This window comes from Choloepus didactylus, chromosome 5 (assembly GCF_015220235.1).
Source record: "Choloepus didactylus isolate mChoDid1 chromosome 5, mChoDid1.pri, whole genome shotgun sequence".
Lineage (NCBI taxonomy): Eukaryota > Metazoa > Chordata > Mammalia > Pilosa > Megalonychidae > Choloepus > Choloepus didactylus.
The window spans coordinates 89,353,274-89,378,213 of NC_051311.1; the positions used below are offsets into that span (position 1 = coordinate 89,353,274).

Genomic DNA, 24,940 nt, shown 5'->3' on the forward strand with positions numbered 1-24,940 from the left:
TTGGGAGAAAATGTTGCATTGCCAATATTCATATACAGTATTTATATCGATCTGTTTGCAAATAAACACTCTCCCTCCCCCCTTGACTTTGGCTTTTTTCCCCCTTTTTTCCTCTTTTTTTCCTTATTTTCTTTTTTCCTTTTCTTTTTCATCTGCAGATGTAGATTTAGAAGAGGCTGGAAAAGAGGGTGGAAAAAACAGGGAGGTTATGAGGCTTAATAAAGAAGGTAAGTGGAGCTACTGGCATTTTAGTGTTAGCATGTGTGGCAGGATCTTCACAGGATTTCAAATATAATGTGAATTGTTCTGCTGGGTACAGAGTGACTAAGGCTTGTCAAAATTGAGCACGCTCAGGTGACTACTGCTTCATGTTAACTTCTTTCAAAGTATAAATACAACTGGGGGGTAGAGGGGAAAAGACTATTGAAGGCAGAAGTTTATGCACTTCAGTTGGAGTCCACATTTGGACCTTTTGATGCATATTTGCTATTCGCCTTTGGAGCATCGTTGCTAAGTGTTGGGGGTCAAAATCTCTGAAATGTGGAATGGGGCTCCCATCACAAGCATCCTAATCTTCCTTGTGGGTAAATGCACAGTAGTTTAATGAACCCCACATGGTCAGTCATTTCAGCAGCCACTTCTCTACTCTCCGCTGAAACAATTTACATGGCAAGTATGGCAGCAATTTCCAGAGAGTCACATTTGGCCCAGTCTGGGTTTGGTCACAGATTGTTATATGGTGAGCAGGGTTAGGGGCATCTGTGTGAGCAGCCTCCTAGTCCGCCGCCCATCTCTGTTTTCCCAGCATGGAGATACAGTGCCTGAAATAGGACATAGTAAGTAGATAGGTCATCCCAGACCAAGACATGAGGGTGAAGCCACAGCCTGCTGGAACTGGGCATTGGACACACATGGTCATCATAAATAAATCATATTCAGTCCATATTTGCAAGCCTGCCATACATAACTCTGGTCTATGGGTTTGAATGGAGCAACTCCAGAGACCACTTTCTGCTCAGCAAATAGATGGGTTTTTTTTGAATTGTAATTCACTAACTGATATTTTGCAAACGTGGTTGGCTAAAGTTGGGGATGGGGGGAAGGCACAAGGGGCTGAAGAGATTGTTGGGAAGTGTTGAAAGAGTTCAGACAAACTAGGCCATAGGAGCATTGTCATCCAAAACGAATGGAGAAAAAGGCCATTAGTCTCCAAAGAATGGTCTCCCTCGTGAATGGGATGTCACCCAGTAAGGCAGCTGAACCCTGCTTGGAAAGATGTAACTCATTTTGTGGATCCATATCTATGACAGTCAGTTTTCTACGCCCAATCGTTTCCTGACCATCCAGTGAAAGGAAAATTTGTGTTTCAGAAAAAATATCATGGAGGTTAAAATGCATGCATATTCAAGGACAGTTCTCTAGCATGGTGTTTCTGCTAATTAAGCACTTTGGGAATGAAATTTTGTTCTAAAGATGTTTGCCTCTAAGTCTCTTAGTGTGCTCTTGACTTTTATCTTTAGGATGCATGCGGGAATGATGTCAGGTGGACTTCTTACAAGTGGCAGCTTATTTGTGCTAAATGTCCATGTGTGTTGGCAACAGAAACTCTCACTATAGAATATTTCTCTTCTCAAACTCTTCAGATCTGTAAAAGCTTATGGGGCTCTGTTATCAGACCATCAAGAATGAAAAGGTTTCCATAAAAGACGTGAGATTGTGAAAACCTTTAAAACAAAGTTGAGTAAAGGTCATTGTGCGACTCAGGTCTGGGTGATGGATTGGGTCTATAACACACAGAACTCATGTTCTGCTCCCTCCTCCCCTTCAATTTCAAAAGACTCTTGTTCTTAGATTCCCTTTGCCTCCTGAGAAATGGATTCTTTTAAGGAAAAATGAAAAGCGCCTCTTGCCTCAGAAGTCACAAGTGGTACATTCTGCTTATTATGTCCTTTGTCCTGTAAAGGTACAAAGATTTAGCTCCTAATTATATGCATTTGCATTAAGGACACCCACTGTTCAGTGTAACATGCAATTGCTGAGTTCACCAAAATAGCCATGTATGGGCTGAATTCTCTTTGTTCGTTGACCTGATGAAGCAGACTTGGGGGAGCAATTCATGATGGTCTCTCTGGTATATGCACACAGTTTCCTTTTTGGATAAAGTATACATATACTAGATGTGTATTCCCCTATGGTGTGGAATTTAAGGATCAAGCTTAGACTCTGTGTCAGAGTATTTGGTTGCTAGTGTCTTCAGAAATGTTGGTTGCATTAGTCTCTCCATGGTCCTCTTTTTTGGAATTATCATATGGGAGGTCTCATGGTAGGAATGTGTTTGTGAATGTGGCCCTGCAGGACACCAAGTGACCTGGGTGTGACTCTGTGTATCTACGTGTGTGAATTAATGTAGATTAACCATGATGCTATTGGCAGTAAGCAGGCCTTGAGAAGAAGTTTGGACTTAGATAGTGATGAATGAATAAAATGAAGTTAAGTAATTCCAATTGTGAAATTGGATTTTGATATGATATTTTTATAGGTTGAATTCAGGGAGAGAAGGTAGGCTGGAAATGTGAAATAATCATTTCACCTTCTGCCTCTATCTGGCCACAGCTTCAAAAGACCCAAGAGAGACTTGCAGACTTTTTGAATAACCTGATTTTGTAATATAGTTCCTTCCTTTCCTCATTCCTTTAACCTTTCTCTGCTTCAATTCTCCACCTAGATTAGGTATGAAATGTTAACTGAATGCTTTGAGATGTCTGTAATAAAGTCTTCACATCAATATTATTATTTCATCCAGATTTAGCTAAAATTATGGTCAAGAGGAATCTGACAGACCAGCATCTCCTTCCAAATACTTTTGAACATTGCTAAATCATAGGTCAGAAGGTGTTGCAAATTCCGTGCTCGGATGTCAGTATATGGGGTTATATGCAGGACAGCTTGGTACAGTGAAAGGAGCAGGGGAGAGTATTTGGGTCCAGAGGCCCTAAATTCTGATGTATGGCCTTCAGAATGTTATTTACTTTCTCTGGGCCTGTTCTCTCACCTGTATAGTAAGCAAAAGGAACTAGATGTCCTCTAAGGTCCCTTTGAGACCTCTGAACCTAAGCTTCATTTGAGACGCAGTCAATACCAGACAGACTGTTTTATAAGAAACTTAAAAAAAAAAAAAGTCAAGTCCTTACATTTAAAATATTTTAAACTACTTCATTTGGCAAAAATCACTGTATCTCAATGACACAAGCATATTCTGAATAATCAGGCTTTTGCAAATAATTTGTGAATGGTATATGACCATCAGGATTCAGAAAACTGAGGGTTTGAGTCCAAATCCCAGGGTCAAGAGTCCACCCCCTGTTCATGAGTGCATTGGCCTCAGTCAGTTTGGATCCATCAGGCATTCAGATTTCCTAAGAGGAGAGTTCCCAGAAACCTTATCAGCCTAGTCTAAGATGTGAAATGTGTTTATTATAGAAAATTCCCAGGGAAGGCCATTCGTCTCTGTTAACCTTTCAAATAATTTTATCTCAAGCTTAGTAGACTTATCTGAAGGCTCTTTTCAAGTTAATTGGGAAAAGCTCTCAGTGGTGTAGAAAGATATTTCCCCTTTCCAATGGCTTACCTGAACATTTTTTTAAAGAATGCCAATTCATAAACAGGAACATGGGTTCTTGTGGCTCAGAGTCCTTAACTATAAAATGGAGATAATCACAAGATTATGAGGATTAACTGAGATAATACAAAAGGGCTCAGCACATAGTAAGTGCTTAATGAATGCAGGCTTTTATTTTTTTTTTTTTTTGTTCTTATTGTTACCATTATTTAGTAATGAAGCCAGTTCTAGAAAAGTTTATTATTGTAATTAACTAGGGCTTTTAACTGATCAAGCTATACTGTATCAGAAACTTCATGTTTAGAGCATTTAGAAACCATTTTATTGTAATTTTATAAAGCTAATTTTTTTATTTTTTATTTTTTTGTGTGTGAAGTTTAATGTATATACATAACAGTGATAACTTTCAAAGTATAATTTCACAAGTAGTTAGCAAATTTCAAAGAATGTCATGGGACACAGTTCCACGACTTCAGCCATTTCCATTATTATAAAATATAGCATACATACAGAAAGATGTCATCTCTCGATGTACAGCTCGACAAGCAGTCATGTAGGTAATTATAAAAATTGTTATGGATTACATTTCCACAGTTTCAGTTCTTTCCTTATTATGCAATAAAAGGTAAATACAGAAAGGTGAAGACCTTCAAGGCACAATTCAATGAGCAGCTATAGAGCAAATCCCAAAGCATACTATAGGCTGTAGTTCTACCGTGTCATTTACCTCCTTCCAGCCGTTCCAGCACCCCAGCATCCAAAAATATATATATATAATTATATGAAGTTTCAGTATTCGTAGACCTTTGTTAAATCTTATCTTTGTTGCTACCCCTTCCTTTCACTTAATCTCTTTCTCCCTCTTCAGGGGTGTCTAGACAGTGAGCACCCTAATTTGTTCATATTGAAAGGGAGTGTTGACAGTATGGGATAGGAGGCTGAATCTGATAGTTGATCTTCAAGAGGCTGTTGTCTCTGGGTCTTAGGACTTGTATGGTATAGGAACACTCTGGTGGATTTAAGTTTCTGAAAGATAAAACTTACTGAGTGATGTGGATCACACCCCCTTTATCTAGTGTATGGATGAGTAGAAAAATGGGGATAAAAACTAAAGGACAAATGGGGTGGGATGGGGGGATGATTTGGGTGTTCTTTTTTCACTTTTATTTTTTATTCTTGTTCTGGGTCTTTCTGATGTAAGGAAAATGTTCAGAGATAGATTGTGGTGATGAACGCATAACTATGTTATCATACTGTGGAGAGTGGATTGTATACCATGGATGATTGTATGGTATGCGAATGTATTTCAATAAAACTGAATTTAATAACAAAAAAAAAAAACTTACTGAGTGAATCTTTTATAGACTCCCAAGTAGGGACCTAGGTGTTTGGGGACTACTTTTGGTAAGGGCATGGCGTGCTGTGGCCATTTGGGATGTCTAGCTGGAGTTTGCATAAGAGAAACCTCCAGGATAGCCTCTTAACTCTACTTGTGATCTCGCAGTCACTATGACCTCAGCTTGTTACGTTTCTTTTTTTCCCCCAGCTAATGATTTTTAAAAACCAATTTCTATGGATATCCTTATTTCTGATGTAGCACAGGTAATAAGTAGCCATTGATACGTTTTATCAAGGGCTAGAGAAAACTACCTAGTTTATAGCCTATGGCTAAGAAGGGTTTATAAAGTTCTTTCTGGAGACTGGGAGGTCTAAAAAATTTTTTAAATGATTGATAAATTTTTTTATCACTGAGGAAATAAAATCCTCAATAGATCCTTATTGGATCTTTTGGAAACCTACACTTGTCGCTTTAGGCACTTGTCTGTGTTGTAATGTTTCCAGATGCTTTGATTTGATGTAGGTAAACTTGTGGAATGCTTCCAAGTTGAAAACTATGCTGGGGCTGGCAAGTCTTACTGTGACTGTAAGAGTTTGCTGTTCTCCTGAGATGCTGGTGGAATTGAGCTGGAACAGGACATAGGAGGAAGCAGGAGTTTCGATGGGAACATGTTCAGCCCAGGTTTAGGAGGTCTGAAGTTATTGCTGGATGGGAGCAACTTGGGGGGAAAAGATGGCAACTGACTCAGTAAGAATGCAGTGTTCTTAGAATCTGAGCCAGGGAAGCCAGCAACAAGGAGTAGAGATTTATGGGAATCTGCAGACAGCTTCCCTTTATCATTTTACGGACAGCTCTGTCATCTATGATAATAGGAGATGGGGAGGCACGAAGTCCACAGATTACACAGATAAACCTCATTTTCACCATTAATTTCAGATTCTTTCTCCATTAAGCCTACCTTCCTCTCCTTTTGCTAACAAGCAGCCACATGTGTTTACTTTGGAATTTCGTTATCTTCTCTCTTGGCCAGCGTTTGGGACAGAAGGACAGGAGAGATGGAGTGTCCTAAAGGTGGTAGGGAGGAAAGATGAAGAGAGGAGAAGTAAGGACCTGGAGAATTTCAGTAAGTGAGGAGTGCCAGTGACCAAGACAGCAAAACTGAGAAAAGGCACAGGGATCATCTTTGTCTCACTTTGAGAATATAAAGCTTCTAAAACATCTACCACTTCACATCCAAGTATTCCCATGTGCCTAGGTTCCCATGTGGAGAAAATGGGGCTGCGTACCTTTGAAACTTATATGACATTGCCTTCCAACCAGAGCTACACTGTACCAGGTTCTCATCATGTGTCATTCCATGAGAATTTGTTTTTCACCTCTGTAAGACATAGACTGTTACACATGTACACACACTCATTCACACTCCTTTAAAGTTGTTTACTTTTCTGAGTAGGTAATATTGTTCATATGTTACAGAATTCAGAAGGGTATACAATGAGAAGTCAGTCTCCCTCCCACCCCTCCCCCAGCCCGTCTACTTCCCCTCTGCAGTGGTAACCACTGTTTACCAGTGGTTGTGTGTCTTTCCAAAGATATTCTATGTGTATTCAAGCAGACACATGTATATTTTTTTCTCCTCCTGTTTCTCCGCACAAATGACAGCATGCTATACATATTGTCTACTGTCTTGCCATTTTCATTTATCTTAGAGAGCTGCCCATAGCAATTCGTGAGGAGCTGCTGCATTCTCTTTGTAGTGCCTGCATAGTAGGATGATAATTTAAGCCTTTGGGTGTCTTGCTTAGTTTATAATGTACTCCTCACTGCTTTCTTGGCCTCCTTCATACCCAGCTGTCACAATGTGCCAGCACTGGGGCAAGGCACTGGGGATACAGAAGTGAAAAAGCACAGCCTCTGGCCTCATTGGTGTGTCCACCCTAGTAGCGAAGGCAGACATGGAACAAGTCATAGCGACTGTGATGAGTGCTCTGAGAGGGAAAATTGGGGTGCTGTCAGGAGGCATAGGAGGAGGACCTAATTTAGGTTAGGGGCTCAGGGAAGGCCTCCCTGAGTAATATTATTTAAGTGAAGGCCTGGAGGATGAATAGATGTTTTCCATGTGCAGGGCTGGGCAGGGGTGGAATTAGGGGGTGCAAAGACCAGATGTGTGAGAGAATATAGAATGTTCCAGAAACTAAAAAGTCTTATGGCTAGCATGAAGATAGGAAAGCAGAGAGAAGTATAATGCAGGGTTTCTCAACCTTGGCACTATTGACATTTCAAGCCGCATGCTTCTTTGTGGTGGGGAACTATCCTGTACATTTAGGATATTTAGCAACATCCCTGACCTCTACCTTCTAAATTCCAGCAGCATCTTCCTCCTGCTCCCTCAGTTGTGACAACCAAAAATTCTTCAGACATTGCCAAATGTCCCCTGAGGGACAAATCACTCCAGGAGAGAATCATTGGTATGAGGTGAGGCTGGAGATGTGAGAACCTAAGAAAAATAGACGAAGAAACTACAGAAATATTCTGCTAGTGCCTTCGTGTTTTAGGCCTGCATTCCAGGTGAATCTGCCTTGTTGAATAATCCACAGATGTATAGAGAGCTGTGACTACCCCCTGGCACTGGGCGACATTTGGGAGTATTTAAGAGAGAGAAGACTTGGTCCTCAAGGAGCTCTCCTCCAAAGGTTTGCAAGATGACTCCTCCAAACCTTCTATTTCATTCTACAGTACATGGTGCTAATAATGAGCTTCAGGTTCTAAGTCTGAGTGGCCCAACCCTCCCTCATTGTGGGTCAAGGAGACCCCAAGGCACTCATTCTGGTAATGACAGCGTTTATTGTATGGTGGCTCTGATGTCAAAAGCTCCGCAGCGAAGCATTAAGGATTTCAGTTTATATTTAAAGTCAGGCTGGAAATACAACTGGCGTTCTCTGCAGTTTGATTACCCGTGGGATTTGTCTGAAATGGGGATGCACATGATGGAGAGCAAAGCCGCTTGTTTCAGAATTTCCATGTTAGGGATTGGAAAATAGGAAGGGCAGGAGAGGATCTGATTCTTGAGGGCTTTTAACCTGCGTGCAAGTGATCTACAGTATTGTTTAGGACTCTGAGGCCAGTTAACTCCCTCAGCCAGTGGTTCACAGGGGCCTGCTTCAGCATTGATTTAGAAAGGTTAGGCAGATTCGGTTCTGCATGGTTTTCTATGTAGGTTGTGTTTATGTCCTGTGGGCAAACCTGTCATTCATGATACTTTGTTTCATTCATGATGTCCTTCGTAAATATACATAAAATGATCCTAGCAGACACAGTGAGAGCCTGTCCTAGGCAAATCCCTCTTGTCCAAGCCCTGATGTGGCCCAGTATTCACATCTGGACACTGCTCATTCACTGACTGTAATCATCAAACGCAGCCATGATGGAGAGGTTGAGGGTTGGCCAGTGGGCTGGACTTTTCGTGAATGTTTTAGAAACTGAATGGCAAGGACTAACTCCTACATCTCTCTTTCCCTCACGCTCTTGGGACAGTGTTCTGCTGCTGATGGGCTCATAGTTATTGCTGTTTGGCTGGCTCTTCCTTATTCTCTCCTGTGGCAGAGCTCACATTGGCTACTTCTGCCAAATGGACTTGGATTCCAATGCAGAGGCACTTGAACTGATGAGCGCCTAGGAAATCCCTTCCTGCAAATGGGCGGATGCTGAGATGTAGGATCCTTAAGACTCAGGGGCTAGACTCGGCTCAGCAGGATGCCTGAAAGTAAAGCTGGCATTCAGCTGTGGGGAAAGCTTTTGTTTTGATGTAGAAACTTTACTCTTGTACCTGTGGTTTCATAACGTAATTCCAGTTGCCAATTTTAAGGGATCAGGTGTTTAAAGAAAAAAAAGGAAACTAAATAAATACTCTCTAGGGCAGAACAAATGGCATCAGGTCACCATAGCAAGGAAGATAAAAGTGACTCGATGATCGGCTCTTTGAACACAGAAGCAGTTACCAGTGTGGCTGCTTCTGTGAAGCAGAGTGTGATTCCCTGGATATTAATGGTACAAGGACATGCTCAGCCAGGTGAGGATGGGAGCTGGGTGACCCTGTCCCAATACACCACTTGGTCATGGAGTCTTGGGGCACAGATGGGGACACAGGAGACCCAATCTGTGACACTAACCATAGGGGTGTCCGGTGATCCAGAGGCATGGAAGATGGTTGAGACAAGTTCCCAGTTTGGTCATATCAGACTGAGGAGACGTCCAGCACTTTAAAAAAGTGTATTGGCAATGCAGACTTGGGAGTTTCATGAAGCATTATATGAATCTTGACTCGGCCACTTATTTTGTTGTAACAATTCTTCTGAGCCTCCATTTTCTCATTTTCAAAATAGGAATAACACTAATTACCTCTCAAGGTTTTTGTAAAAATAAGTGAGGTATTATGTCAGCCCCTTATATACTCTCTGGCATACAGTGCCTACTCAGTAACAGAGTATTTGTTATGATGATTGTTATTTTTTACCAGGAACTTGAGTCCTCTTCTTGGCCTTAGCAGAGCTGCCCCTTCCAGGGAACAGATAATAATCTCACCGCTCCAGGAGCATATCCAGTATTCAGTAGGCATCTTTTGTCAACGTTTGTGTCCCTGGTTCTGTACGGATACCAGGAATAGCAACCAAATAAAAATGATCCTTGTACCATTAGTTTTCATGAATGACTCTATTTCAGTGCTTTTCCAAGTGTGGTCATTCTGAGGGCCCTGTGTTGAAGTCCCAGGTAGTTAGCATCCCAGGCCCCTCTATACAGTAGCACTCAGTCAGAACCAACAGAAGTGGAACCCTGGAATATGCATCTCAAATAGGCTCCCAAATGTGATTTGCCCAGGGTGATGCAGCTGGGATTTGAATCCAGTGGCAGTACTTGCAAGCACTGTGTCATGGTGTCACCCCAAGAGCAGAGCTGGGACGAGGGTGAGGCAAGCGTGGCACCCAGGACACATATTTAAGGAGGGACTCACACAAGCTTCTGCAAGTGCAAGATTGTCACCTAGGAGCGAGGACCTCCTTAAATGTTGCATCCTAGGCTGCTCTGATGTCTGCTGAACTTTGAGATCCCCTGTTAATTGGTTGAGAGAAGCAGATCCCAACCCTGCCCAGCTTCAGATCCCCTCGTGAAGCTTTTTAATAGTAAACATGCCAGGACCACTTCCAGAGCATCTGATTCCATAGGTCTGGGCTAAGGAGTTCTGGGGAGCTGCTTAGGTATTTTTAAAATAACAGTCCTAGCTGCCATTGATTGAGCCTTGACTCGGTGCCAGGCGTGGTGCTAAATGTGCATTTCTCACGTAATCCTCATGACCACCCTGTGAGGCAAGACCTATTATCAACCCCATTTTAGAGAGTAGGAAGCGGAGGCTCAGAGAGGTTATGATTTGCCCAGGGTGATACAGCTGGGATTTGAATCCAGTGGCAGTACTTGTAAGCACCATGTCATGGTGTCACCCCAAGAGCAGAGCTGGGACGAGGGTGAGGCAAGCGTGGTACCCCGGACACATATTTAAGGAGGGACTCATACAGACTTCTGCAAGTGCAAGATTGTCACTTAGGAGCGAGGACCTCCTTAAATGTTGCATCCTTGGCTGCTCTGTTGCCTCACCCTAGTCCCAGCCCTAGCCTAGGAGAATTAGCTGTTTAAGCAAAATGGTTGAGATGGACTGGCTTCTCTTCCCTCTCATGTATGCAAGCCCTGGCCTGTTGCTAGGGCCCTGGGTCTCTCTTTCAGTGAGACATTTTCTCATTCCAAGTTACTAGGCTTTGGGGCCTCTGTGGTCAGAGTCCTGGCCTCAGGGAAATCTCTGGAGTGGATTCAAACTGTTCCTTTTTGGGAGAAGGTGTTAGCAAAGATGGTTGCCAAGCAACTCCAGGGGCATCTATCTACAGTGATGATTTCTCCCTGTTTCCCTTTTAAAGATCTTCTAGGCCGCTTTTCAGTTTCCCTCTTGGGGCTGGGATTGTTAGGGTTTTTCAAGACATGTGTGCTCCTTTGCATGATGGAGCAGAGATCAGTTTTCCACACCCGCCATATTAGAGGCGTCCTCTTGATGCGTGATACACTTGCTAAGAGGGTGTGAATGTCCTTTGCTCCCCCCAGCCACAGTGATGCCCGGGTTGTCACTAGCTCTGAGGGAAAGTGACAAGGAGACTTCTTTGGGCTGCAGAGGCTGAGAAAGGAAGGCGCAGATGCCTCTCCCACATGAGGACTGGGCAATGTGGGAATGTTCCGTTCCTTTGGGCTTACCTACTCCTAATTAACCAAGGCACTTAAACATTTTATACACGATGACCTTGCTAGTCTCGGAGGAGTTATGTCTCTCAGTGCTTCGGACACCTGGGGAGTCCTTGATGTGTGATCCCTCTTAGCTCTGGCCCCTCTCCTGGTCAGTAGCTTTATCTGTGTGAGATTTCAGGTGACCTCTGATCTCAGATCTCCCTGAGTCTGTTGGTGATTTGATTCTTCTGGTAAGTGCCAAGAGCTTGTGGGCTCCAGCACGTTTCACACCCTAGCCTGACGGGGAAGTGGAACTGGGCCCGTTTGGGTAAGGCTGACCGCGATCAGCTTACCCACAAATGTCGGCCCTTAGCCAGGTCCCGGACCCCAGCCTCCTGTTCCCTTGGGCCACACCCTACCCCTTGCCCACTGTGCCCCTCCTCACCACCTTCTGCAGAGGCCGGGCAAGACCCAAAGAGAGGACAGGGAACTCAACCAAGCTCTGCCACTTTGAGCAGCTCAGACCAAGACGGGATGATGGAAGACAATTGAAAATAGGCATACAACTTGTTTTACATAAACCCAATAGATAAAGATCCAGGTTTAACAGATTGGGTTATATTTGCTTTCAAAGTGGAGTTGTTCAGGATGTCTTTAAATAGTAGACTACCCTAGAGCTTTCTGAAAACCATTATTTTATTTACAGAAGATTTAGTGACAGCCAGTTTTATGCCTCTTTTGTCAGCTCCTCCCTCCAGAGCCAGGCTTTGCCATCCAGATTCACTCTATGCTAGCAGACCCTTGCTCCTTGCTCACGCAGCAGCTGCTCCCCTCTATGTGGTGGGGGTGCTGGTGCATCCCAACTCTCCTCTCCACAGAGTGTTCCTCTCACCCCTCGGTGTGCTGCAAGCCCCTCATGGAGCTCTTTAGTGCCCCCCAAGACTCCCTGGGCCCCAAATGCGAACTCAGAGCCTTGTTTATATTTCCCTTATTCACTATTTTGAGATAGACCCTCCTTCCCACTCTCATCTGAAAAGCAATTCCCTGCACCTTTCATATTTCTTTCCATTCCCACAGCCCCCACTCCGGATGACCTGCCTCAGAGCTACCTAAATTTCCATAATAGCTTTTTAATTGGTCTCCCTGTCTCCTCTTCCCCGCACACCACTTCAAAATTAATCTCCTGAAAATTTCAAATTTTATCAGGTTGTTCCTCAACTAAAAGCCAGTCTTCCTTTCCCCATTGAGCGCAGTTAACACAGCCTTCCGGGTCTTCTGTACCTCAGTCCCTTCCAGTCCTGACAGGTAGTCGGCCCCTCACAGACCCCCAGACCAGCCGCATTCCTTGCCTTTCCTTTCTCCATCTTTGCCTCTGCGGTGCCGTCCCCTCCCTGCCCTCACGGAGCCTTCCTTAGCCTCTCAGGCTGCCCTGGACCACTGGCCGGACCCACCATGCACTTTGGCCCCTAAGTCATGGACATCCTCAAACTGCCACAGGCTGTTCCGTTGTCTGCTGATGTATTATCTTCACAAGTGCATTATAATCTTCTGGAGTTCAGGTGGGGATGGGGTGGAGGGACCTTATCGTCTCTTTTTCTTCCCTGAGTTATCTTTCAGTCGGCAGAGCATTGCACGTTGGCCAAGCTTCCAATTTATTTTTCAGGTACATGTCTTTATATAGAGTTATACCTGTGTCTCACTTTTTATATCAGTCCCAAAATGACCTATAAGTTTCTTTGATTCACCACCTGATGTTTTGAGGGTTTTGAGATTCCAAGAACTGGCAGGACTCCTGAGGTTTCTGTTTAAGTGGATATTTGGAGCCACAGAGCAAAAAGACCTAGCTCAGCTTCGAGTCTTGCAGTCACAGCATCCTTTAAAGTTTCCACCATTAGCAGTGAAATTCACTGGAAAAACCCTCTCATTGTGGCCCAGAGTCACAGGGACTTTGAGAGACCTGAACTTTTTTATTTAAGATTAGATGGCAACCCCAACTCTATACCCTTGTTTCTTTTTTGCCCCTAACTTCTTTTAAAACTTTGTTTTACAGACAAACACACCACACACACCCAACTTAATTTTGCAAAAATTTTCACACATGTAAAAAATTAAAATAATAGTACCATGGTGTATACTGCCTAGATTTAAAGATTAGTTCACATTGTGTCATAATTGCTTTATCTATGAATATATATGTAGATATATTTCTGTACCTTTGAAATAACTTGTAGACACCATGACACTTCACCTCTAAATATTTATCATGTTGCCACATCTTGATTGTGTGACCTTCAGCTACTCACTTAAGTACTCAGAGCTTCATCTTACATAAATATGTATGTGTGTTTTTGCTGAACCATTTGAAAATAAGTCACAGACAGCATGACACTTCACCCCTAAATACTTCAGCATGCATCTCTTAAAATACATCTCCTACATAATCATAATACCAGTATCACACTCAGAAACTAAGAGTAATGCCTTAATAGCATAGAATATCCAGTTCACATTAAAATTTCTCCTATTATTTCCCCCAAAAAAGTTATAACTTCTTTTCAAACCAGGATCCTATCAAGGTCCATGCATTAAATTTGGTTGTTATGTCACTCTAGTCACTTTTACTCTAGAACAGTGCTTGCTGCCGTGTGTGTGTGTGTGTGTGTGTGTGTGTGTGTGTGTGTATAAACATTGCTATTTAGAATGCTTCATGTTCTTATTCGTCTGATCATTTCCTCTTGGTGTCATTTACCTTGTTTTCCTATGTCCTGCCCCCCCCCCCCAAGTTAGATCTAAAGTCTCAGATAGACTCATGCTTAACATTTTGGCAAGACTACCTTCCAGGTAATTCTGAGTGCTTCCTTAAGCATCAGGAGACGCATGATGTCAAGACGTCCCATTACTGGGGATCCGTCACTCAGTAAGGTGGTGATCACTTCTCCTCATTGCAAAGATGTATTTTCCTTCTGCAATTAACATGTCATTCTGTGGGTAATGAGTTGGCACTCAGTGAATATCCTGTTCCCCATCTAGAAATTTCACTGAATCGTCTTGGTGTCCACTGATAGATAAATAGAGCGAGCAAATCTCAGGAAGTAAAGTGTGATCAAGTCTGGGTGGAAGAGCATGAGTTTAAAAACATTGAGAAACATTATCCTATAGACTCAGGTGACCAACTACTTTAATTTGGGGAAGAAGATAATTGCACTTGAAATAAATCCTTCCCCCACCTTCCTGCTGGAGCCCAGCATTCAGCCTGGGTCCAGCAAACCGCTGAAGTAATTGCAAACCACGATGAATGATGCTCTGCAGGTTGTGAGCTGGAGTGATGCTTCCTGCACTCACTGATTTGGTAGAAAATAACCAAATGCCCAGAATGTGGAAGGCCCCATATTGGGCTCAGTGCGGTATGTGAAGGTGAAACAGCCGTGGCCTCTGCCCTCCAGGAACTTAGCTTGAGAGAGGGTGAGAACTCTGATGCTGCCTAGAGAGTAAAATGTGGATCGAATGCCCAGGAGCCTAGGGAAGGAGGAGATTTCAGTCTGCAGTCAGCACGGCCTTTGGCCTGTGGGCGGGGGCTGTTGGTTTGTGGTTCTGTCTGAACACCTAGCACAGTGAAGAGCATGCAGTGGGAGCCACGTTGCTTTAAGAATGGATGAATGAATGAATGAATGAATGCTCTGCCCACGGCATCTGGAGCTGATTCTGCACAGATGGCTAGGATCTGGACATTCGGGGCATTCCACAGAGAGGGAACAGTATAAGCAAAGGCCTGGTGAGGGCTGTGACTGGCCCAGGATCTCAGTGTGCCAGGGCTGCTACGACAAATATGATACAGTGGGCATTGTATTGTCTCAAGGTTTTGGAGGCTAGAAGTCCAACATCAAAGTCTTGGCAGGGTGTAGCGATCGACAGTCCTCTGTCACACGGGCAACTCTCTCTCTCTCCTGTGTCTCCATGTTCTTGGTGTGTTTCCTTCTGACTTCTGACTTCTACTGACTGGCTGTGTCTGAACTCCCTCTGCTTCTAAGGACTCCATCATATGGATTAAGGCTCATTTTTATTCCATTTGGCTTCATCTAAATAGGATCTTGAAAGATCCTATTCACAAATGAGTCCACACCTGAACTAATACTAACCTCTTCCAAGGCCCTGTTTACAAATGGGTTCATACCAGAGGACTAGGGGTGGGGACATGAACCTGTCCTTATGGGGGACGTGATTCCATCCCCAATGCCCAGGGAGTCGCTTTTGGAAAAGGAGGTAAGATGAGTCCTGGATCTGTTGTTCATGCTGAAGAGGAACAGTTCAAATTTATTCCAGTTGGAGACCCACCTGATGCCCAACCCAGTGCAGTCTTCATGAAGTCGAGGTTTCAGGAAACAGGCTCCTCTTTTGTTTGGTAGTATTTGCGTGTGTGTTGCTTTCTCTGTTCAGGTGCTGGGGCCAAGGGGAGGGTTCTTATGTTTCCCTCTCACTTCTTGAGTCGTTCTTTTCTTTAACGATCAGTGTTATGCTAATAAATGTTTAACAACCTGTTTTCTAAAAAATTTGTACCTATCCATATATATGTTTATTATAAATTTTACTGATAAGAAGGCTATTTAGCATACTTACAAATAATACAATTTTATTAAAATCTTTAATTTCATATAGTCAGTTGATTCTCACAGAAGGCTTTTATTGATTTTTGTCAAATTCTTGCATCCCTTAGCCAACCTAAGGTTGAAATGGACAAACAAGTGTAGGGCCATTATAAATGTTGATAGTTTTAGCATTTGAGTCATTGAGTAAGATGAAAGTGAAACAATGGATACGTATGTTGGATTTCACTTGATTGTCAGTGATATGAGTGACTTCCTTGCTGGATTGGATAATGGTTTTCAAGTACTGAATGAATATGTTCTCAATTTTTTGTGCTATTCACAATACAACTACAGCTACAGACACAATAAACTTCCTAATTTAATCTGCATTATTAAAATTGTCTCCATAACTTTCTTTAATCTAGGTAGTCAACAAAAATAAATAAATGCTGATTGGTGGCATTTGATGATTTCCGTTGTATGAATTCTCCCCCCACCACAGTGATTTCAAACTAGCAATGAGACATCACTGAACACAGGATCCAGTGAAGAGTTGTGCAGCAGCAACCTGTTATATAATATTTCCGCCATACAGATACAATAGACGTAAATAGCCTGAAGAATAGGGATCAGCAGACTATGACCTATGGGCCAGATTGGGTTTTGTCAATAAAGTTTTATTGGAACCCAGCCCTGTTCATTCATTTATGGATTGTCTATGCAGAGTTGAGTAGTCGAGACAAAGACAGCTTGGCCTTCGTAAAAGAAGTTGCCAACTCCTACTCAAAGCATAGCTAATAGTAAAATGTAGTACAACAAAGAGCAAGTGATGAGTTTCGAGTATTTATTACCTATGTTTTTAATAGAATATATTTAATTGTAAGCTTATATAATTTAATTTTTAATAATTGGCTCACCAAATTCCTGAATAGTTAACAGTCGTCTCTTACGAGCCTGTACAAGCCGGCTCTGCTCACCAATGCAACGCTTTGAGGGCCGCGGCTCTTAGTGCCAAAAAACGAAGCTGTCACTATTAGGAAGAAGCAGCCAACATCAGATTGGAGGGGGAGCCACAGTAAGAAGGATTTGAACTACATGAAATCGTGGTCTCATTGTCTGTAGAAATCAGAAGAAATCACTTTTGAGGTTAGTTTTCTTTTGATGTTTTTTCTTTCTCTTAGGGTCTGGGGTTTGTTTTGGTTTTTCAAATGAGTTCTCTTCAGAGCTGATTTAAAAACTCAATACGGCATTGCTTTTCTTACCAAATTTTGCGAGCATCTGTCTTGAGCCCATGGAGCCCTGACAGCCGCCCAGCAGCTTTGAGAACTCCGACAGATGTTCCCCGTCCTGAAAAAAAGCGGGCTTCCTTTTGCTGGCGATGATCGAGAGGAGAGGTGGTTCCACCAGTTGCATTTTGCAGGGGTTTTCCTTTCCGCCATTTCCTGCCGGGTGCCTTTGAATGGATTACAGATGGTCAGAAAAAGACTTCTTGGCACAGGGAGAGGACCAGTCTTCAGTGCTTTGTGGGAAAGGATTTATAACAGGATGGCAGTGCATGCTGATCAAGAACGGGCCTGGCTGCCTGGCTGTAGGAAAAGCCAGCTGCCTGAGGGGACGGGATCTGTGGGGCAGGGATGGAGCAGCACGCAGGATGAAGGGGATGTTTACTTTTATGCAGCACCTTTCACCCAGTGGGGTCTCAAATTGCCACATGTCCCTCTGGGGATCTTGGAGCCTGGGGAATTATGTGCTGAGGTAATGTTCTTGGTGTGTCAAGCTCTTATAAGAAGTATAATAAATCCTCGTATCTTTTCAAGGTGAGGTAAGGCAAGTGCCATGGCTCCATTTTTGCAGGGAGTCAGATGGAGGCCTGGAGAGAATGGGTTTGTCTGGGGCAAGTCCTCGTCATTTCCGAGATAGCACAGCCCAGGTGCACCTCTCCATCAATCCTGCCAGCAACATGTGTGCCAGGTGGCCCTGATGGAGCTGGCGTTTGGCTTGAAGAGCTGTGTACCCTCTGAGCTGCATCTGCCCAGAGGGGCCGCCTTTTTTCTGACTTGCCCAGAGGTGCTTTATGGTCCAGCGGAGCCCTGCCAGGGCTGAGAATCTGAGATTTTTCCCTGGTGCCTTTGCTTCTTGGAGGAGGCAGCAGATTGCTGGGTTGAAGCTGTGTGGGGAGGGTTAGAGACTCTGACCTGGGTCAGGATTCTGGGATTGGGTCTCTGATGCCAGAAAACAGGCTAACCTTCGGCAGTTACAGGGCAAGGTCTAGTGACTTCCACCTGGGAGGTGAGGAGTGGGTTGTAAGGTCCCTGCTTGCAGTAGGGCAGACTCTCTGGTCGATGCTGCAAAGAGCCAGGGATTGCATGGGGGAGAGGAGAGCATAGGGGCAGGCCTCTGGGACAGGGGTGGCAGAGGGGACGAGGCCAGAGGCAGGCTCAAGGCCTAGAGCAAGAAGGTTGTGGAACTTCACAAAGAACAAGAAGGAGAATAAGTACAGAGACCTTAGGGAGAACTGGGGAAAGAGCATCACAGAAACTATGATAAAGTGGACAGCTCCATTCTTTCCAACCAAGGATGGGGTGCAAGGAGGAGGGGAAAGAAACTGAGGCATTTTTATTTTATAAAAGTATTCAGCACTTACTGTGTGAAGTCTCTGTGCTAGGGTGTAAGAGGGAAGCAGAATAAATAAGGAATAGCTCTAGTCTTTAAAGTAGTATTTCCTGACTTGTGGTCTGTGAACCCCTGAAATTACATGAAGAATTGGAGAGGTATGGGGCATATTTTGTGTGTACATACTTTTTCTGGGGAGAAGTTGGGTAACTTTCCTGAGACCATCTTCAAAGATATCTGTGACACTCCCCTCTTCAAAAACAAGTCTTTGAATGAATTTGCAACTTGTGGGGGAGATGCGCATGTGCCCAGATACAGCAAGGAAGTGAGCTGCATGGGAAGGGAATTGAGAAAAGCAAGGAATGTGTGTGCTGCTTTGAAAGTTGAATTTTAGCGTTAGGGTTTGTGACACTTTTAAATCTCCTTTGAGGAAGAGCCCTCCCAGATCCAGGCTGGGAGTTGGGGAGAAGCCTGGGTGTTAGAACCACTTCAAAATCTATCCCTCCTGACATAATTGGTGTTTGAGTGTTTTACCTGGGGACAGTAGACAGAGACATCAGAGAAAGACAAGATAACTTGGAGAAGCCACTTTTAAATGTCTAATTGATAGTAGAGGAGTTTGATGGTGTAGAGGGAAAACAGCAGACTTTGCAGTCAGATCTTAGTTAACAGCCTGCTCGCTGTGTGACTTTGGGCAAGTTACTTCTCTCTATGCATCAGCTTCCTTATTTTGACAACAGGGACAGTCATAGGGAGGAAATGGGTAATTCACCAGCTGGTACATCATTGATGGTCAGGAAATGGCACTTATTATGGCCTGGCAGAGGGGGCAGGTCTGAGGAATCTGGTAGTTTTCATAGGTTACCTGCTGGGATGTGTGGGAGTAAGACTTGCCCCCCCACCCCACATCAGTTGTGGAATAAGCAAGAAAATGGGCCCATATTTGAGAGCAAAGGGAGAAAGGTGTTGTGGGAAGGTGAGTTTGGAAGCCCAGCTCCAACCAAGCAAAGTGATGGGTTATAAGGAAGAGGCCACAGGAAGGGATAAGAATGAAGTAGATTCTTAGAAATTAGATACCTAATTTCTGCCTTTTTGATACTGACTTTTCCATCCTTATGCTATCCTCCAACCCCCTACCGGGGCTCCCAGTGAGGGCATTTGTGGAGACTGGGGATCCAGGAAGGGAGACTGAGAGCTCCTGAGAGGGACTCCACTGCAGGCAAATGAGGCTGTCTTTCCCAACAGGAGGCCCTTTGGGTCATGGATCACCCCTGTGTGACTAGACCCAGGACCGGGGTGTTTGACCCCAGCAGCACCAGGCCTGCTCAGGAGGGTCAGGAGTCAGCACAGTCTGACATAACCCCTTGGAGCCTCATTCTACCCATCTGTAAAATGGGATCATCCCAGGACATACCTCATAGGGTTGTCGGGAAAATTAAATGAAGTGAAAGAACAGCACTTAGCTCAATGCATGGCTCATAATAAATACTCAGAAAATGTTCCCTTTCGTTGCCAGTGAGTATTTCCCAAGAGGGGAGATGGGGTGGGGGTTGGATGTTCTGAGTGAGGCTTCCTCATTGTCCTCTTGTGCAGGCACAGCACGTTGGGAGGGCCCCCTTGTGGATTCCATGGGTCACTACAGCTCATAAGGAAACACCTAAAAAGTGAGACCCTAACCAGGGAGTCAGGAGTGTGCAAACCTGGCACATTTTTCCAGAACCTCAGTTCTACTGCAGAATTTCTGGAGAAAAGTTTTATTTTTATATCATTATAGTTCATAGACTCTAAGATGCCACTGATTATAAGAGATGCTATTATTTTATGTAACACTAAGAGAAACCCTACCAGTTAAACTACAACCACTCTTGATTCTAAGACTCACCCTGATTATAAAGATGTGAAAAAGTGCAATTTAGAATTAACAAAATACAGTAAGTCAAACATAGATTATTAAGCAAAGTTTACATTGATTTTTAAGATAAAGCATGGGATTTTAAAAAATATATTGAAAGCTCTTGGTGTAGCCCCAGAATGTGCAGGTATGTGTGGATTTCTCCTCCGTCAGGGTGACTGAAGGTTGTGAGGGAGAAGGAAGGAGCAGCACCAGGCTCGATTTCCCCTGTAAATTCAGAAGGGAGCAGAAGGGAGATGACCCCAGCACTTCAGAGCACCCACCGTCATCCCAGGGCCTGAACGTCCCCAGGGCGCCTCAGTTATCTCATCATTTCAGTTCACTTTGGTTAGGAGGAAGGGTCTACAGACAGCACTTTCAGGCGGTGGGGAGGTGTCATGAAAGCAAGTAAACAGTAGCCACGCCTTCAAAAGTGTTGGAAACCGCAGATTGCTAGCAGCCGGTGAGAGAGGCTGCTTCCTGTGACTCAGTGGTGTCTTTGAACAGCCTGTGTGATCCACAGATGAGCCCATCTCCCATTGGGGACCCAGCCCTGGTGTTTTGATGCCTGGAGAAATTCTGGGGGGTGACCAGCCTGGCTCTTCTACCCTTAAAGAATTCTAGGCGTGTCTTTGGTCGGTCAGAGGAGTTCTGATTGCCCTACCTCCTCCCTGCCTGCAGGATCTGCCCCTCTGCTCCCAGCTGCATGTCTGCATGTCAGCGTGTAAGGACAGGATGTGGGCCTCAGGGCAGCGGCAGCAGAGTCAGAGGGTGGCACAGCAAGCTGATGGGCCTTCTCCCAGAAGGGGAATCCCTTCCGGGGCTCCCATCAGTGGGGGATGGTGGCAGCTTGTCTCCTGTGAAGGCCTGGAAAGAAAACTAACAATCGGGTTGTAATTCTGGTGCCATATTAGCTTCTGGGGTGTGTTTTTATTTGCCAGAGTGCTGCGTTCTGGGGGCTGGAGGGGAAGCAGGCATTAGGTCCAGGGCTTGCAGATGGGGGAATGGAGATGCTCAGAAACCGTGGGATTCACTGGGGTGATAATTAGTGGTGGAGCTGGGCCTGGCACCTCACACGCCACCTTGGGGGTCCCAGGATCGGAGAGCAGTGCAGGGGGAGGTTCTGGAGGCGGGGGAAAGCAGAGGCCTGGCCCTAAGGTCACGCTCTGGGCTGGAAGGAGGAGAGGACTTGAAGCAGGAGGATGGGACATTCAGGGAGCTCAGGAGCAGGTTGCTCTAGGCGAGGCACACTGAACTGGCAAACTTGGAGGGTTTGGGCTGTCATGAGTTTGTTTTTTAAATCTTTTTTTTTCTTAGTACGAAAGTGATACACAATCGCTATAGAAAATACACATCAATGAAAAGAAGAAAAGAAAAACTAGCATATAATCCTGTCACCTAGAGTTAACCAGGGCTGACACTACTCCTCCCCCCCATACTTGGTAATTTAAAAAATGGGATAACTTTGTAATGTTTTGATTATGGTGAACATCTTTCCACATTATTAAGTATTCCATTGTATGTGTGTTCCATAATTTATTTAACCAATTCCCCGTTGTTGGATGTATCGGTAGCTTTCAATTTTTCACTATTAAAAATAATGTTGCAATCAATAAATGAACACTATCCTTGTAGCTAAATCTGTGCACACATTCATGATTATTTCCATAGTATAAATTTTAGAAATGGAATGCTGAATCCAGGAGTATACTGTTTTTGAGGCTTTTGATACTCATTGCTAAATTGCCCTCTAGAAATATTGTACCAATTAACACTCCCATCAGGAGTGTATGAGAGTAGCTGTTTCCTGAACCCTGGCCAATACCTCACCAACGATTTCAAATACTTGATAATTTAATAAGTTCAACTGTTATCTTACTGTTGTAATTTGCACTCTGATAATTACTAATGAATTTGAAGATTTTTCATATATTTATTAGCCAGTTGTGTTTGTTCTTTTGTGAGTTGCTTTTTCATAGTTTTTGCCTAGTCTTCTATTGGTCTGTTAAATTTTTCTTATCTATTTGTGAGAATTCTGTATACATTAAGACTAATTTACCATGTCTGTCATTTAGATGTAGATTGCATGATTTTTAGGAAATCTTACAGCTGAAAAATTCTTTGGTTCTCTGGGTCTAGCCCTGGAGGAACAAGGTAGCTAGGAAAATACAAATTCCCAGATAATTCCCAAACCTCCTGGTAGGTGATACTGTATGCAGACAAGAGCCATCAGTATTAATAATTATTCTGACAGTATTACTAATAATAAAAGCTATGATTTTCTGAACACCTATTACATGCCAGGTACTTCACATGTATTAGCCGAAGTTTTAATCCTAATTATCACCTGGCAAACAGATGTGCAAACTGGAGCAGAGAAAACTGAAGTAACTTGCTTGAGATCACGTGGCATGAGATAAGCAGCAGGTCCAGGATTTGAAGCCAGTCTCTCCATCCAGCACATGCTTTCCCTATGCTGAGCTAACGCTCATTCTCAGGGTGAGCCCCATAACCATAGTCATGTTTTCCTCAGCTACTCTCACTACCACACCTGTGGATTTGCTCTAGAAAGTCACCTTGTCCCTGGTTTTATTTGTCCTTCCTGCTTTCCATTGTTATTCAACCTGTTCTCTAAGCATTTCAGCTTGATGCTATGAGCAAGGATATCAGTTACCTGACCAATGTCTTAGGAGGAAGAAGGGTCAGAAGGAAGCTGTCTGGCTGTTTTGCTACTGACAAAGATGTGATTTCTCTCCCAAATTTCAGGATCTGAAGTTAAAACTCAGACCCCAATCCAATCTTGGATCTAATGGCCAACTCCCAGTTATCTCACCCATTAAGACAAAATAGCAAGTTAGAGAGCACATGATAGCTAGTTCCCAAAGATGCCCCCACGGTGAACATGACTCCCACTGTAGTCCCCTGTCTGTGAAATGTGGCCGACCCTGTGACTCACTTGAGTGTGTGTGTTGTTTAATAATCGCTCTACTGAGATATAATTCACATACCATAGAATTCACCCCTTTAAAGTATATAATTCAGTGTTTTGAGTTTAGTGAAAAGTTGTACAACCAACCCCAGTATTTACTTCTAGAACATCTTCATCATCTTCAAAAGAACTCTGTACCCATTAGCAGTCACTTCCATTCTCTCCTTCCTGTAGTCTTTGGCAACACTAATCTACTTTTTATCTCTAGGGATTTGCTTATTCTGGTTATTTCATATAAAGGGAATCATATGTGGTTTTTTGTGACTGAGTTCTTTCACTTAGCATCATGTTTTCAAGGTTCATCCATATTGTAGCCTTTATCAGTATTTCATTCCTTGTTATGGTGAAATAATATTCTATTATATGGATGTAACACATTTGGTTTATTCATTCACCAGCCAATGGGCATTTCAGTTGTTTCCACTTTTTGGCTTTTATGAATAATGCTGCCATAAAATTCATGTACGAGTTTCAGTGTGGACATGTGTTTTGAGTTCTCTTGGGTATATGCTAAGGAGTAGAATGGTTAGATCATATGGTAACTTTATGCTTAACCTTTTGAAGAACTGCCAAACTATTTTCCAAAGCAACTGGACCATTTTACATTCCCACCAGCAATATATGGGGGTTCCAATTTCTCCACATCCTTGCCAACACTCATTACTGTCTGTCTTTTTCATGATAGCCATCTAGTAGGTATAAAGTGGTATCTTATGGTGGTTTTGATTTGCAGTTTGCTAATGACTAATGATCTTGAATATCTCTTCATGTGTTTATTGATACATATGGGCAATCTTCTTTGGAAAAAAATTTTTTTTAATTCTTTGCCTATTTTTAAATTGGGTTATTTCTCTTCATAAGTTGTATGAATTCTTTATATATTCTGGATCCAAGTCCCTTAGCAGATATATGATTGGTGATTTTTTTCCCATTCTGTGGCTTGTCTTTTCACTTTCCTGGTGTTCTTTGAAGCACAAGAGTTTTAAATTTTGATCATGTTTAATTGTATTTTTTAATTTGTTGCTGTGCTTTCAGTGTCATATCTAAGAAACAGTTGTCTAATTTAACATCACAAAGATTTACTCCTCTTCTAAGAGTTTTGTAGTTTTAGCTCTTACATTTAGAGCTCTGATCCATTTTTGAGTTATTTTTTGTATATGGGGTCAGGGAGTATTCCAAATTCATTCTTTTTTCAGGTGAATATCCAGTTGCTTCAGCACCATTTGTTGAAAAGACTATTCTTTGGAACCCTTGTTGAAAATCAATAGACTCTTGATTCTATTCCATCGACTGTACGTCTATCCTTATGCCAGTACCACACTGTCTTTGTAGACAGTAGATTACTTTTACTTTGTAGTAATTTTTGAAACTGGGAAATGTGAGTCCTTCAACTTTGTTCTTCTTTTTCAAGATTGTTTGACTTGAAACAATATGATTCCATTCAATTTCCATGTGAATTTTAGGATCAGCCAGTCAATTTCTGCAAAAAAAAAAAAAAAGGCAGTTGGGATTCTGATAGGGATTATGTCAAATCTGTAGATCAGTTTAGGGATTATTGCCATCTTAATAGTATTTAATCTTCCAGTACCCTGAACACAGGATGGCTTTCTATTTATTTAAGTATTCTTCAGTTTCTTTCAAATGTATT

The 24,940-nt window shown here is 43.1% G+C and overlaps 1 protein-coding gene across 5 annotated transcripts in view; it reads left to right on the forward strand.

Moving 5' to 3' along the window:
- The window catches only part of ATXN7L1 (ataxin 7 like 1), a 236,946-nt gene that overhangs the window by 563 nt on the left and 211,443 nt on the right, over nt 1-24,940 (forward strand). For all 5 annotated transcript variants that reach the window (XM_037836420.1, XM_037836418.1, XM_037836419.1 and 2 more), the window contains exon 2: nt 159-227. In XM_037836420.1, the coding sequence (XP_037692348.1) occupies nt 159-227 (69 nt within the window). The remainder of the gene's footprint in view (nt 1-158; nt 228-24,940) is intronic.